This window comes from Oncorhynchus keta, chromosome 35 (genome assembly GCF_023373465.1).
Source record: "Oncorhynchus keta strain PuntledgeMale-10-30-2019 chromosome 35, Oket_V2, whole genome shotgun sequence".
Taxonomy (NCBI): domain Eukaryota; kingdom Metazoa; phylum Chordata; class Actinopteri; order Salmoniformes; family Salmonidae; genus Oncorhynchus; species Oncorhynchus keta.
Window position 1 is genome coordinate 23161749 of NC_068455.1, and position 17485 is coordinate 23179233.

The window sequence follows — 17485 nt, forward strand, 5'->3', positions numbered from 1 at the left end:
ACATGGCCCACCTTGCCTGACAAGGATTCAGTCTCCTCGCTGCCCGGATGTACTCCAGGTTGCAGTGGTCAGTCCAGATGAGAAAAGGGTGTTTTGCCTCCTCAAGCCAATGTCTCCACTCTTTCAAAGCTTTAACCACAGCCAACAACTCCCGGTCCCCCACATCATAGTTACGCTCCGCTAGGCTGAGCTTCTTCGAGAAGAAAGCACAGGGGCGGAGTTTCGGTGTCATGCCCAAGCGATGTGAGAGCATGGCTCCTATCCCAGCCTCAGACGCATCCACCTCCACTATGAATGCCAAAGAGGGATCCGGATGGGCCAGCGTTGGAGCTGAAGTAAACAGAGCTCATAGTTGCCCAAAAGCCCTGTCTACCTCAGCCGACCACCACAACCTTACAGGACCCCCCTTCAGCAGTGAGGTAATGGGTGCAGCAACCTGGCCAAAACCCCAGATAAATCTCCGGTAGTAATTGGCAAACTCTAAAAACCTCTGCACCCCCTTAACCGTGGTGAGAGTCAGCCAATTACGCACGGCTGCAATGCGGTCACTCTCCATCTCCACCCCTGATGTGGAAATGCGATACCCTAGGAAGGAGATGGCCTGCTGAAAGAACAGGCATTTCTCAGCCTTGACGTACAGGTCATGCTCCAACAGTCATCCAAGTACCTTGCGCACCAAGGACACATGCTCGGCGTGTGTAGCGGAGTAAATCTGAATGTCATCGATATACACCACTACACCCTGCCCGTGCAGGTCCCTGACGAGGTACTCATAATGCCCTGTGGTGGTGCTGTTTTATTTTTGCGTTTTGTGTAACTTATTTTTTCAACATCCTCCCGGACACACTAGACCCACTCCAATCCGCATACCGCTCTAACAGATCCAAAGATGATGCAATCTCAATCACACTCCACACTGCCCTTTCTCACATAGGTGTTCCTTTTGTCTATGTGAGAATGCTGTTCATTGACTACAGCTCAGCGTTCAACACCATAGTGCCCACGAAGCTCATCACTAAGCTAAGGACTCTGGGACTTAACACCTCACTCTGCAACTGGATCCTGGACTTCCTGACAGGCCACCCAAGGTGGTAGAAGTAGGCAACACCACACTGATCCTTAACAATGGAGCCCCTCAGGGGTGTGTGGTTAGTCCCCTCCTGTACTCCCTGTTCACCCACGACTGCGTGGCCAAACACGACTCCAACACCATCATTAAGGTTGCTGACAATACAACAGTGTTAGTCCTGATCACCAACAATGATGAAAGGAGGCCTATAGGGAGGAGGCCAGAGAACTGGCACTTTGGTGCCAGGACAATAACCTCTCACTCAATCTGAGAAAGACTAAGGAGCTGATTGTGGACTACAGGAAAAGGCGGCTGAACAGGCCCCCATTAACATCAACGGGGCTGTAGTAGAGCGGGTCGAGAGTTTCAAGTTCCTTGGTGTCAACATCACCAACGAACTAGCATGGTCCAAACACACCAAGACAGTCGTGAAGAGTGCACGACAAAACCTTTTCCCCCTCAGGAGACTGAAAAGATTTGGCATGGGTCCCCAGATGCTCAAAAAGTTCTATACCTGCACCATCGAGAGTATCTTGACTAGTTGCATCACCTCCTGCTATGGCAACTGCTCAGCATCTGACCATAAGGCGTTACAGAGGGTAGTGCGAACGGCCCAGTACATCACTCGGGCCAAGCTTCCTGCCATCCAGGACCTATATAATAGGCAGTGTCAGAGGAAAGCCCATACAATTGTCAGAGACTCCAGTCCCCCAAGTTATAGACTGTTTTCTCTGCTACCTCACGGCAAGCGATACCGGAGCGCTTGCCGTTAGGCCCAAGAGGCTCCTCAATAGCTTCTACCCCCAAGCCATAAGACTGCTGAATAATGAATTAATTTGCCACCGGACAATTTACATTGACCCCCTCCCTTTTGTACAATGCTGCTACTCGCTGTTTATTATCAATGCATAGTCAGTTCACCCCCCCACCTACATGTACAAATTACCTCAACTAACCTGTACCCCCCGCACACTGACTCGGTACCGGTGCCCCCTGTATATAACCTCTGTATTGTTTTTCTTATTGTGTTACTTTTTTATTGTTACTTTTTATTTTAGTCTACTTGGTAAATATTTTCTTAACTCTTCTTGAACTGCACTGTTGGTTAAGGGCTTGTAAGTAAGCATTTTAGCGTAAAGTCTGCGCTTGTTGTATTCGGAGCATGTGACAAATAAAGTTTGCTTTGATTTGGAAACAGGATGCAGCTGAGCTCAATTTCGAGTCTCATAGCAAAGTACATGAATACTTTTGTAAATAAGGTTTTTCTGTTTTTCACTTTTAATACATTTGCAAACAATTCTACAAACGTTTTCGCTTTATCATTATGGGGTATTGTGTGTAGATTGCAGAGGACTTTTTATAAATAAGGCTGTAACTTACAGCGTAGCACAATGTGGAAAAAGTCTAGGCGTCTGAATACTTTCCGAAGGCACATATGTTGGAGTAGAGTCTGCTGTTTCCTTTTAACTGCTACATATGAAGGCAAATCTTACATGAAACCAATCGCCAGTTAATGAATAATATATAAACATCTCATGATACAGACTTTTAGGTGTGTCATAATGTTTGTGTGCTGCCTCTGTCACAGGGAACTTTGGTAGTCTCCAAATGCCCTATCTGGATGGGAAGACCCCAGTTCCCAGAGAAGACACCACACTGCACTCTGTGGCATGGGTGGCACTGCCCATCATCATGATGCTGTTCACCATCACAGCTCTTCTCTTCATTAACCAGAAGAAACAGTGGATCCCCGTGCTCTGCTATCGCACGCCAACTAAGGTAGCGGGTGCCATTACCCACATTTACAGTACGCCTTGTTGGTTTCTGTACTGCTTTGTTGTTGTTGTAATATAGTTGATGGTCTAAAATGTCAAAGAATATCACATCAGCAGCTTATGGAGATGCATACTTGATCAATGCCTATACATTTGAATCTTGAAATAATTTAATGAAAAAAAAAGTTGTGCTATGACATACATTGCCTAGCTTTGTAGTAATGATGAGCAGCAAATTCTGCCTTTACAGCCTGAAACGAGCCTTATTGAGAAATATAATATAGTATGAATATATCAATAAAATCTAAAGCTCTGAGCCTAACTAGTGTGATCTGTGGAAGTAACTATCTGTATGTGTGTGTGTGTGTCCTCTGCAGCCCACCTGCCTCAACAACCAGCTGGTATATGTGGACTGCCAGAAAGGCACCAAGGTGCAGGTGGACAGTTCGCAGCGCATGCTCCGGATCGCTGACCCTGACTCCAGGTACAGCGGTTACTACAGCATGCAGAAACAAAACAACCTCAACAACCTGCAGGCTGACAATTTCTACCAGACTCAGTGAGACAGAGAGACTGGCCTGGCCTCGCCTCATGTCCAGTACTCCGCAGTCTGCAAGCAGCCAAAACGAGAGAGAGAGAGCGCGCATTACCTACAGTACCGTCACAACAACTATTACTTAACACAGACGGATGGAAAAATGATACCAAACCTATCAATGACAAAATAACTAGCAAACTAGCAAAGTTCACTAGCCAAGACAGATAAATGACAATAATAATCTGCTCAAGATGAATAACGAATCAAACAAAATATAATGATGATGATTTTAAACTACAGCTAACACAATGGAAGAACCAGAATCTAGACTTTTCCTAGATTATTATTGAACTTATTTTTGCCAGTGAGTGTTACACGTGTGTTTGGTGTGTGTGATGGAGGCGTGCTTCTGTATGTGGGTCTTTGTGAATGTGTGTGTGTGTGTGTGTGTGTTTAAAGTTAGATATACATCTTTGCGATTAGGAAAAAGTGGGTATTTTTCAAAGTATGGTATTTTCCTGCATTCCTGCTTCCTTGAAAAAGGCCTTGGAAGAGATAAACAGAATAATTCAAGCTAGTGTTTTCTGTTGAACACTGAACTTTTAGAACCAAAGCTCTGCTGACTGTATGTCGTATCAAAACACACCCTGTAAGAGAGATGCTAGAGGAACACTGTGGCCAGTCTGATCTGAGCCGTGGCAGGACGGACTGACGACTGCCAGACTCTATGTGGCACTGAGCCGAAAGAGAGAGAATGAGAGAAAGAAAGAGTTCAGATATCGTAGACCCCGTCACAGACAGACCTCAGCTGAGCACCTCTCTCAGGTCTGTTCAAGCTGGACTATTGCTCTCTTCTTGCCTTCCTCTTTCCTCCCCTTCTTTGAAAATGTTGACATTGGTTTGCTGTCTTGTTTTCCCCCTGTGGAACGTCACCTGTTGGATAGAAGGTGGAAAGGAAGAAGAAGCTTCATTCACTCCATTTATTTTCCTTTGATATTCTGCTCAACATGTATAAGTGTTATTTTCCTGGTCACTTTCAATTCTCCATAATCTTTTGGCTAAATGTATTTAACAACAAAGGGCAGGCTGACGCTGACTTTCACACACTCCAAACAATGGTGTCTTTTATTTGGATGAAGAATAAATGTGTTCGGGTTGATAAAGGCAGGATGAAGCTGCCCACTGGGCACATACGTCTATTCCACGTTGGTTCAATGTAATGTCATTGAAATGACGTGGCAGCAACGTTGATTCAACCAGTGTGATCCCAGTGGGTTGTGTAGTTTTTGAGGATTAAGGATTTGAGCATATGCTTTACAAGCTTTTCTGCTTTGTTTCTGTACGTCCTGTTTTACATGGAGTTGCACACACATAGGGAGACTATTAATCTCCTTTAGGAAACACTGAGGATACAAGAAAACATAGAATCAAAGAATATGTTCAAATGTGTTTTCTCTCGGGATTCTCTGAGGACGAGCTATATTAAAGTAGCTCTGATGTTTTTCTCCTTTTGTCTCCTCTTCTCGATATTACCCAAGCACCTTTATCTTCATTTATTAATTGCAAAACATTATACAGTTGGAACACGTATGTACATATTACTGCTGAAGATGAAAAATACATGAAATATTGTGTGACTATATACAGTATGTATGTGTCTATGTGTATGTTGTTTATTCATATATGTACACGTGTCACACATGCATGCACACATACTTTTTTCTTCACATGTACATTTCTCAATTAATTTCCTATTGAATGTATTTATGATTGAGAAACAGATTTGATCTAATAGAAAACATGATGAGAACAAACATTTGCATTGCTTTTTTGAAAAGAGGAGTGATAGAGACAGGACAGAAAAAACACAAACATCTTATTCAATCTGTTTTCCCCTAATTTATTTGATGTCATTTTAATTATTTTTTTTGAAGAAAAAAATAATAGTCTATGAGGACTTTGTTTGATTGGTCTGTGAGTTCCCTATCTATTTGAGTCAATGTCCAAAATGCCAACCATATATAGACAAGTGAGTTCTGAGCTGAGCAGTACCAGGCTCTCTCAATCTGTTATTCTTCTCTTCCATTTGTCGTTTCTGAAGTCAAACTATTGAAAAGTGGGTGGACATAAGCTCTGGGAGAGAGGGTGGGATGGAGGAAGGTAGGGGTAGTAGTTGACTTTTATAGTTTGTTTTCGGTGTATCTTAGCCTGTCTGACAAAAATGTAAGTAGAATCATACATCTTGGCACTTTTATATCAAAAATAACCTTTTTTGGTTAGGTTTTTTTAAACATACCTTTCATTGAAAGAGTTGCCCTTAGTTTTTTTCTGAGCCCTGTCAGACCCAGTGTTACAGTTAGGTTCCAGTTGTTTCTAAATATTTGATCTACAAAACCTAAATTAACTTAGAACTCTCACGGTCATTGTATGCAGACACTGCATTCCTGTTTATAGGTGAGGATTTCTGGCAAGAACAAGAGGGGTAAATATTTACCTTTCAAAGCATGAATTGCAGCTGAAGCTTGCTCTGTTTTCTCTTAACCTATATGTATTCTCCAAACATAGGAAAAACATACTCAAATCTACTATATAACTGACATGTACTGTATGTAAATGCTTTTTCAATGAAAGTTGATTGGTTTGATTCTCCAGCCATTATATACAGGTCTGTTTATCATCTGAACACAAACCACAGGCAAACCTCACTTAAATACACAATCCACATCATTTCCAATCGGTGAAGTGATGGATCATAATCATTTATTTGATTAAGGACCATATGTTCGATTACACTCGCATCACATTGACTGGCTGGGTTCATATGTGACTTGGCTCTATGTTGCAGGATGTGGTGCTACATCCCCTACTGTATGGTTGAGTAACGTAATACAGGAATGCATCTTATTCACAATGGGTCTTACAGGGTGAAATCGTTGTATCTTTCAGTGCATCCTCCAAGTATTGTTGTAAATACTTGAGTATCACTTGCCAAAATAAAAAAATTAAACATTGTTGGAAAAGAAAGAGAGAGGGAAACAAATTAGATTTAATTTATTGTGTTAAATTACCTAAATAATTTATTAATGAGCAAGATAATTGAACATGAACATAATAGGCCTTAAGCGATGATGCAGCTGAAATTGTGAAACTATTTTAGTGTTGTGTCAGTCTCTAGAAGAGCATGTAAATAAGGTTGTACTTTAGGTAGGTGGAGAAGTTGGAGGATCACAAGCTTTCACATCTTTTCAGGGTTTTTGATCACATGGACCTGATTTAGCCGAATCCCAGATCTGTTTGTGCTCTCTTGCCAACTCCTATGGTCATTGTCACGCAGTTTACTGTAACACAATGTGACAAAGAACATAGGAGTTAGATAGCTAGACAACACAAATTCATCTGATCAGGCTACATCTGCCTTGTCCAAGAAGCACAAAAGCCTGACACCCTGATGAGCATTTTCCTCTGTTCCAATAAAGATAGCCTATTGAGAGGGAAATATCTCTCTGTCCCCATTCTTTCCTGTTAACCATTTTATTTACACAACTGCCAATCCCCTTTAGAGTCTGAATATTACTGGTGTTTCATGCTTATGGAAAAAATAAAAAAATATGTTGATATTGATAATGATGATATTGCAAAAACCAGATTTATTAAGAGGATAGGTGAATATTTGACTGAATTTCCCGTAGCACAGCTGATTATCTTTTGCAAGTTCTTGTATTCTTATTTTTTGTTTCTTTGCAGCACAATAAATCATTTGAAAACAGCTGTGTGGATCTTCCGTGCAATCATTATTAGTATTACTAGTACTGGTGTTGTCATTCTTACCTCTCAGGATTTGACACAAACCTGTCCATCTCCTCTGTGATTTCTCTTCAGGGATTTCTGCCTCAATCATGAAATGTCAATGGTGCACTTTTTTGGCTATTTTCTGCTTGAGGAAGAAATCTCTGTGGGTTTAGAGATAGAGGATAGGTTCAATCAACAACAACAAAAGTTCAAGAGGAACAAAAACACAATTTCACCTGCAGCACTTTGAAAATATAACAGCAGGTCAACCCGTTTAGCGATGACTCACTCAGTAAGTGATGGCACCAAAACATTTTATCAGACCCAGCCAGCTGAAGCAGATAAATAATGTGTGACCACTTCCAGTTGTCTGCTAAGTGATACAGTACCTGGCCCTGTATGTCTCAGTTACCAAAAGCATAGCGCAAGGTAAAAGGTTCAACTCCAGCAAGGATTACAAACATACTGTATGCACACACTGTAAGTCACTTTGGATAAAATAGTTTGCTTTTTTTTCTGGTCAAAGCAACCCATAAGCCTTTATTTATATATGAATACATTTTTATACAGCAGTTTAAGGGGCTTTACACACAAGATAGAGATTTAGGTAGCTATAATGACCTTGTTACTCCATGTAGACTTTCCTCTAACATAAATATGTTCATAGGAATTGTTTCTCAGTTGCAACAATTACAAATAACACTGAGTCAATAAATGATGTACAGTATCCTCTCAGTAATGGACCAAAGTCAATGTCGGTATGTGGGTGGATAGGGTCTGGACAACAGGGTTCAATTACTATGTCACATTATCTGGTACTGTGCAGCACATGCACAAATGACCAGTACAAGCCACAGGGAGGAGACACAGAGCTTTTAGAGAACCACGATGGCACATCAAAATATCTGATATCCCCTTTCCAGTTCCTGTACCTTTTATACTTCATTCACATATGTCTACAGTTATCCCTTTAGGATTAGTTTGACTCGTGATCTGTTTACTACACACATGTTAAGACATGACATATATGACTGCTTGTGTTGTTGATAGTAAGACTAAGTCATTCATAACCTCAGTCACAGTACCACTGAATGCATTCAACTGAAATGTGTCTTCTGCATTTAACCCAATTCCTCTGAACCAGAGAAGTGCGGGGGATTGCCTTAATCGACATCCCTGTCTTTGGCACCCGGGGAACAGTGGGTTAACTGCTTTGCTCAGAGGCAGAGCGCGATTCGATCAGCTAGGCAATTAGATCCAGCAACCTTTCAGTTACTGGCCCAACGCTCCAACCACAAGGCTATTCGGTGATGATGATGTTGTATAAGTACATTGTTAAGTGTTGCCAAGTGGAATATAGCAGTCAGCCATCACAGAAGTTCTATATATATTTTTTTTTACTGCAGTAATATTTGAATGTATCGATAAATAAATATGTATTCTGTGCAAATGTACCCAATATCTTCAGTGATTGTTAACTGTGTGTGCACATCCGTGCCTGTGTATATATATCTGTCTTCATCCATGTGAGTAAGGGAGAGGGAGAGAGGAGAGGGGGCGGGTGTCGGTGACATAGCATGGCAACTCTACCCTTTTGACCATTTTCATTTTCATAATTGACCAGGCATGACAGAAATGTCCATCAACTAATCCTCTTATTTCATCCCTAATGCCGACTCTGTCACAGAAGCCCTTATGTTAATGTAACAAGGGGCTCAGACTGGCAGTGAGTATAGTGTGTGTGTGTGTGTATGTGTGTGTGTGTGTGTGTGTGTGTGTGTGTGTGTGTGTGTGTGTGTGTGTGTGTGTGCGTGCGTGCGTGCGTGCGTGCGTGCGTGCGTGTGTGTGTGTGTGCTCACGCGCCAAGCCTCTCCCTCCCTACTGGCCAGAAAGTATTGGCTATAGCTGTGGGCAGCAGCATGCAGTCTTGTGATAATATCTGTAAACTAATATTTTTATCTCTTAACAAGAATCATGATTTGCAGAGAGATATTTTTGGATGTCTTCTACATCTAAGTGGACTTATTTTGTGATTTCCAGCTAATTTGGTCAAGGATCAGCCCAAACAGTCAATGGATTTCCCTTTACATTCTTGTCAGTTGAAGAGAAGCTTCTTTGAAATCACATTAAGTACGTAGTTTTACAATGCTAGTCATGGATTAGTTGGAAGTGCTCATTATAAACCACTACACTCACTTTAAACACACACATATACACACACATATACACTGATAATCCCCACAGCATCATACTGTTGAATGTGGTGAACCCCTTAGCTGATATTTTGACTGGTGCCTCGTATTCTTGGGTAGGATGCTACAAACTTGGCACACCTGTACTTGGGAAGTTTCTCCCATTCTTCTCTGCAGATCCTCTCAAGCTCTGTCAGGTTGGATGGGGAGCGTCGCTGCACAGCTTTTTTCAGGTCTCTTCAGAGATGTTCGATCGGGTTCAAGTCTGGGCTTTGGCAAGGCCATTCAGAGACTTTTCACTCCTGCATTGTCGTGGCAGTGTGCGTAGGGTCATTGTCCTGTTGGAAGTGGAACCTTTGCCCCAGTCTTTCCCTCGATCCTGACTAGTCTCCCAGTCCATGCCGCTGAAAAATATCCCCACAGCATGGTGAAGCCACGACCATGCTTCACCGTAGGGATGGTGCCATGTTTCCTCCAGATGTGATGCTTGGCATTCAGGCCAAAGAGTTCAATCTTGGTTATATCAGACAAGAGAATCTTGTTTCTCATGGTTTGAGAGTCTTTAGGTGCCTTTTGGCAAACTCCAAGGGGGCTGTCATGTGCCTTTTACAGAGGAGTGGCTTCCGTCTGGCCATTACCATAAAGACCTAATTGGTTGAGGGCTGCAGAGATAGTTGTCCTTCTGGAAGGTTCTCCCATCTCCACAGAGGAACTCTGGAGCAGTGTTTGTGGTCACCTCCCTGACCAAGGCCCTTCTCCCCCGATTGCTCAGTTTGACCGGGCGGCCAGTTCTGGTTCCAAACTTCTTCCATTTAAGAATGATGGAGGCAACTGTGTTCTTGGGGACCTTCAATGCTGCATACATTTTTTGATACCCTTCCCCATTTCTGTGCCATTACACAATCCTGTCTTGGAGCTCTATCAAATCAAATCAAATTAATCACCTACACATGGCTAGCAGATGTTAATGTGAGTGTAGCGAACTGCTCGTGCTTCTAGTTCCAACAGTGCAGTAATATCTAGCAAGTCATCTAACAATTCCCCAACAACTACCTAATACACACAAATTTAAAGGGGTGAATGAGAATATGTTCATATATTGATGAGCGATGGCAGAGCGGCATAGGCAAGTTGCAATAGATTGTATAAATACAGTATATGAGTAATTTAAGAGATGTAAGAGATGTAAACATTATTAAAGTGGCTGTGTTTAAAGTGACCAGTGATCCATTTATTAAATTGGCCAGTGATTTGGTCTCAATGTAGACAGCAGCCCCTCCTGAGGTTGAAGAGGAGCTGTTGCGCCTTCTTCGCCACACTGTCTGTGTAGGTGGACCATTTCAGTTTGTCCCGTGATGTGCACACCAAGGAACTTAAATCTTTCCACCTTCTCCACTGCTGTCCCTTCGATGTGGATAGTGGGGTGCTCCCTCTGCTGTTTCCTAAAGTCCACGATCATCTCCTTTGTTTTGTTGACGTTGAGTGAGAGGTTGTTTTCCTGGCACCACACTCCGAGTGCCCTCACCTCGCCCCTGTAGGCTGACTAGTTGTAGTTGTTGTTAATCACGCTCACTCTGTTGTGTTGTCTGCAAACTCGATGATTGAGTTGGAGGCGTGCATGGCCACGCAGTCGAGGGTGAACAGGGAGTACAGGGGGTGGCTGAGCACGCACCCTTGTGGGGCCCCAGTGTTGAGAGTCAGCGAAGTGGAGATGTTGTTTCTTACATTCACCACCTGGGGGCGGCCCGTCAGAAAGTCCAGGACCCAATTGCACAGGACGGGGTTGAGACCCAGGGCTTCCAGCTTGATGATGAGCTTGGAGTGTACTATGGTGTTGAATGCTGAACTCTAGTCAATGAACAGCATTCTTACATTGGTATTCCTTTTGTCCAGGGATAGGGCAATGTGCAGTGTGATGGCGATTGTGTCGTCTGTGGACCTGTTGGGGCGGTATGCAAACTGAAGTGGGTCTAGGATGGCCGGTAAGGTGGAGGTGATATGATCCTTGACTAGTCACTCAAAGCACATCATGATAACAGAAGTGAGTGCTATGGGGCGGTAGTCATTTAGTTCGGTTATCTTTCTCTTCTTGGTACAGGAACAATGGTGGCCATCTTGAAGCATGTGGGGACAACAGACTGGGATAAGGAGCGATTGAATATGTCCGTAAACACACCAGCCAACTGGTCTATGTATGCTCTGAGGATGCGGTTAGGGATGCCGTCTGGGCCAGCAGCCTTGCGAGGGATAACATGCATGCATCGCGGAAGTTAGAGTAGCAGTGGTCGAGTGTATTGCCCCTGCACGTAGTGCAATCAATATGGTGATAGAATTTAGGTTGCCTTGTTCTCAAATTTGCTTTGTTAAAATACCCAGCTACAATAAATGCAGCCTCAGGATGTATGGTTTCCAGTTTACATAGAGTCCAGTGAAGTTCCTTTAGGGCTGTCTTGGTGTCTGCTTGAGGGGGAATGTACACAGCTGTGACTATAACTGACGAGAATTCTCTTGGTAGGTAAAATGGCAGCATTTGATTGTAAGGAATTCTAGTTTGGGCGGGCAGAAGGACTTGAGATCCTGTATGTTTTTATGATTACACCATGTTGATAATCATGAAGCATACACCCCCGCCCTTCCTCTTCCCAGAGAGTTGTTTATCTCTGTCACGATGCATGGAGTAGCCCGGTGGCTGAACCGATTCTGACAACATATCCTGAGAGAGCCATGTTTCCGTGAAACAGAGAATGTTACAATCTCTGATGTCTCTCTGGAAGGCAACCCTTGCTCGAATTTTGTCAACCTTGTTGTCAAGAGACTGGACATTAGCGAGTAGCATACTCGGGAGCGGTGGGCGATGTGCACGTCTACGGAGCATGACCAGGAGGCCGCTCCGTTTGCCCTTTCTGCAGCGCCGTTGTTTTGGATCAGCTACTGGGATTTGATCCATTGTCCTAGGTGGTGGTCCGAACAGAGAAAACGCTTCGGGAATGTCATATTCCTGGTCGTAATGTTGGTAAGTTGACGTTGCTCTTATATCCAATAGTTCTTCCTGGCTGTATGTAATAAGACTTATTTTTCCTGGGTAACAATGTAAGAAATAATACAATTTTTTTTTAAATACAGCATTGTTTCCTAAAACTCGAAGCAAAGCGACCATCTCTGTCGGCGCAATCTTATGTATCTATGGACAATTCCTTCGACCTCATGGCTTGGACATGCACCGGGGACCTTATATAGACAGGTGTGTGCCTTTCCAAATGATGTCCAATTAATTGAATTTACCACAGGTGGACTCCAGTCAAGTTGTATAAACATCTCAAGGATGATAAATGGAAACAGGATGCACTTGAGCTCAATTTCATGTCTCATATCAAAGAGTCTGAATACATGTTTAAATGATATATATATTATTTTTATAAATTTGCCAAAAATGTGTTTTTGCTTTGTCATTATGGGGTATGTGTGTAGATTGATGAAGAAAAATACAAATGCAATACATTTTAAGGCTGTAAAGTAACAAAATGTGGAAAAAGTCAAAATGTCTGAATACTTTCCGAATGCACTGTAACTCACACAGAAATTACCCACCCCCTCACCCACTCTCATACACTCTCACACACTCGTGGAGAATTGAAGCTATTCACATGACCACACTGTGCATGTCAGGGCCTTCTCTAAGTTGCTGCCATACCCTGTTGCTGTCCATGGGAGGGAAGGAAGGCAATGGGGCAAGGTGGAAAATATTGCTGCCAGATTAACACTGGTTCCGCTTGTTTTGTTCAACGAATGTGGTATGAATTTACCCGCTTAATTATTTGTGTTGGTATCCCTTTAAAATCCGCAACCAGCTATAAGAGGCTTATAAAGGTACTATAGATATCTAACAGTGTATTTATTTTTGGAAGGAATCGAAAATAGCATTCAATCTGAAAATTGCATTGAATGTCATCATCATCATTTATGTTTGACAGGAGTTTTGAAGCTAGTCCCTTCTTGTCTTTATAATAACATTTGAACCCTAATCATTTATGAGCCTGTCAATTGACCATGATGATGACATATGATGATGACGCAGACATAAGGCTGGGAGTCAGTCAGTGCCCAAGAGTATACAAACTGCCAATCACCTTGAAACCTGCAGTACCAGCCACTATGCTGCTAGCTACCGTCCATAGACTATTAAATATTCCACCATTATTTCTCCATGCCTGTGTCCCAAATGGCATCCACCTCTCTATTTAGTCCACTATTTTTGACCAGGGCTCACAAATACTCTAAATATTCCTGATTTAGTGCACAAATTTTAACCAAACTTAAGAAGTGCACTTAGGGAATAGGGTGCATTTGGGACACAACCCATGACTCTGATCTCTGGCTCCTGACCAACAATAACTAGTGCATTATAACTGTCAATGCCATGTGCTAACACTACAAGATGCAATTTGATGTGTGTGACTTCCTATTCCACCTCACAGTGTCATGTCATGTTTTGTCCTTAAATGTGAACTCTGTATGACACTAAACCTGGCTCATTGACACATCAAGCAGCCCAATTCAGATATTTGGCTAATTTGTGGTCTTTTGACCAATCAGATCAGATGTTTGCCAATATATTGCAACTAAATCAAATTCACTTTTTTTTTGTCAAACGCATCAAATACAACAGGAGTTGACTTTACCGTGAAATACTTACTTAAGGGGCCCTTTTCCGAACAAAGCAGAGTTAAAAATTAAGACAATTCTCAAATACAAACACAGTAAATAACAATAACAAGGCTGTATACAAGGAGTACTGGTACCAAGTCAATGTGCAGCGGTACAAGGTAGTTGAGGTAATATGTAAAAGTGACTAGGCAATTATTCAGGATAGATAATAAACAGAGTAGCAGCCGCCTACGTGTAGACTGTGAACGTGTGTGTGTGTATGTGTGTATATAAATCTCCTCTCACTGTCAACTGCGTTCATTTTCAACGAACTTAACATGTAAATATTTGTATGAACGTAACAAGATTCAACAAGAACTGAACAAGTTCCACAGACATGTGACTAACAGAAATTGAATAATGTGTCCCTGAACAAAGGGGGGTAAAAATCAAAAGTATGTCAGTATCTGGTGTGGCCACCAGCTGCATTAAGTACTGCAGTGCATCTCCTCCTCATGGACTGCACCAGATTTGCCAGTTCTTGCTGTGAGATGTTACACCACTCTTCCACCAAGGCACCTGCAAGTTCCCGGACATTTCTGTGGGGAATGGCCCTAGCCCTCACCCTCCGATCCAACAGGTCCCAGACATGCTCAATGGGATTGAGGTCCAGGCTCTTCGCTGGCCATGGCAGAACACTGACATTCCTGTCTTGCAGGAAATCACGAACAGAACGAGCAGTATGGATGGTGGCATTGTCATGCTGCAAGGTCATGTGAGGATGAGCCTGCAGGAAGGGTACCACATGGGGGAGGAGGATGTCTTCCCGATAAAGCACAGCGTTGAGATTGCCTGCAATGACAACAAGCTCAGTCCGATGATGCTGTGAACCAGCGCCCCAGACCATGACGGACCCTCCACCTCCAAATTGATCCCGCTCCAGAGTGCAGGTCTCGGTGTAATGCTCATTCCTTTGACGATAAACGTAAATCCGACCATCACCCCAGGTGAGACAAAATCACAACTTGTCAGTGAAGAACACTTTTTGCCAGTCCTGTCTGGTCCAGCGACGGTAGGTTTGTGCCCATAGGCGACATTGTTGCCGGTGATGTCTGGTGAGGACCTGCCTTACAACAGGCCTACAAGCACTCAGTCCAGCCTCTCTCAGCCTAATGTGGACAGTCTGAACACTGATAGAGGGATTGTGCATTCCTGGTGTAACAAGGGCAGTTGTTGTTGCCATCCTGTACCTGTCCCGCAGGTGTAATGTTCGGATGTACCAATCCTGTGCAGGTCTTGTTACACATGGTCTGCCACTGCGAGGATGATCAGCTGACCGTCCTGTCCTGGCCACACTTGCAGTCCGCATGCCTCCTTGCAGCATGCCTAAGGTATGTTCACGCAGATGAGCAGGGACCCTGGGCATCTTTCTTTTGGTGTTTTTCAGAGTCAGTAGAAAGGCCTCTTTAGTGTCCTAAGTTGTCATAATTGTGACCTTGCCTACCGTCTGTAAGCTGATAGTGTTAGGTTAATGACCGTTCCACAGATGCATGTTCATAAATTGTTTATGGATCATTGAACAAACATAGGAAACAGTGTTTCACTTCACTAGGGTAGGGGGCAGCATTCGGAATTTTGGATGAAAAGCGTGCCCAAATTAATCGGCCTGCTACTCAGGCCCAGAAGCTAGGATATGCATCCAATTAGTAGATGTGGATAGAAAACACTCTGAAGTTTCCAACACTGTTACAGTAATGTCTGTGAGTATAACATAAATGATATGGCAGGCGAAAACCCGAGGAGAATCCAACCAGGAAGTACTATTATTTTGAAAGGCTGTTTTCCCATTGAAAGCCTATCCACCATACAAAGGACCCAGTTCACAAGCTCTATGGCTTCTTCTACATGTGGCCAGTCTTTAGGCATTGTTTCAGGCTTTTACTCTGAAAAATGAGGGCGATACAGCACTTTCAATCAGTGGACAGTGGAAATGCACCTGATCGGGAATGAGCCAAGAAAGAGAGGTCCAGATTGTCTAGCCCTGCTGGACTAACTGAGCATTCACATTCTCTCAAGATGCTGAAATAAATAAATAATATTTCTCCACTCCTCTTCCAGAGTCAAAATGTTGCCTATAAATAGTGTATCATTTTTCTGCGAGAAATGCTTATTTCTGCAGGAGGCAACTCATCCGAGTCTGCCACATCTGATAAGTGCTAGAGCAGGTGTAGTAGGATTATATCTTAGTCCTACATTAAAAAAACATGTTGCATTCAATTTCCCCTCCATGTTGCACACAATAAGCTTCCATTCAACGTGCCACAAGGGGATTCATGACTGATAACTAGTAATTACCAGCTGGGCCATTCAAGTCGTTTTTTCCACTTTCCACTTTCCACTTGGTTACGAACGCAACATAACACATCTAACCATCCACTGTAGAGATGTATAATTGTCACGTCCTGACCATACAGAGTCCTTATTTTCTATGGTGGAGTAGGTCAGGGAGTGACTGGGGGGTTAGTCTAGTTTATTATTTCTATGTGGGGTTCTAGTTTTGTTTTTCTATGTTGGTGATTTTGTATGATTCCCAATTAGAGGCAGCTGGTAATCGTTGTCTCTAATTGGGGATCATATTTAGGTAGACTTTTTTCCACCTGTGGGTTGGGGGATATTGTTTATGTGTAGTTGTATGTCAGCACTCCATTGTCGTCAAGTTTTGTTATTCTTTATTGTTTTGTTTTATAGTTTCACTTTAATAAATGATGTGGATCTGTAATCACGCTGCGCCTTGGTCCGTCTCTACAAACAAACATGACAGAATATCCCACCACACCAGGACCAAGCAGCGTGCTACAATAAGGAAAATAAGTTGGACCTGGGAGGAAATAATGGAAGGACAGGAGATCCTTCCTTGACAGGAGTCACAGCAGACGCAAGGAGAGAAGGGAGAACAGCGACGACGACAGGGTTCGTGGCCACTAAGGAAAGACCAAAAGACAGCCCAAGAATTTTGGAGGGGGGCACACGGGGTGGTCGGCGGAACCGAGGTGTGAACCAGTGACAACATGGGAGGAGGTAGAGAGGTGGTCGGGAATCCCAGGGAGAGTACCAGAGCACGCCTGGGATTCAATGGAACAGCGCGAGGAAGGATACCGGAGAATGGAGTTGGTGAGGAGTATGTGGCAAAGCAGGCGTTTGGAGAAGCGTGTTACCAGTCCGGTGCAATCTGTGCTGGGCCCACGCATCAGGCTTGCAGTGCGCCTCCCCAGTCCGGTACGTCCTGTGCCTGCTCCTCTCATTCTCCCAGATGTATGCCTCCACAGACCAGTACGTCCTGTGCTAGCTCCTCGCATTCGCCATGCGAAGTGTGTCATCGTTCCGGTAAAATTTGTGCCGGCTCTACGCGCCAGGTCTCCAGTGCGCCTCCACAGCCCAGTGTGTCCTGTGCTAGCTCCTCGCACTTGCCGAGCGAGGT

The 17485-nt window shown here is 43.4% G+C and overlaps 1 protein-coding gene across 1 annotated transcript in view; it reads left to right on the forward strand.

Moving 5' to 3' along the window:
- Nucleotides 1–7148, forward strand: part of LOC118368148 (cysteine-rich motor neuron 1 protein-like) — a 192957-nt gene extending 185809 nt beyond the window's left edge. The window contains exons 16-17 of the mRNA XM_035751968.2: nucleotides 2658–2848; nucleotides 3222–7148. Coding sequence (XP_035607861.1) covers nucleotides 2658–2848; nucleotides 3222–3407 — 377 coding nt within the window. The 3' untranslated portion in view covers nucleotides 3408–7148. The remainder of the gene's footprint in view (nucleotides 1–2657; nucleotides 2849–3221) is intronic.
- The last annotated feature ends 10337 nt before the right edge of the window (nucleotides 7149–17485 follow it).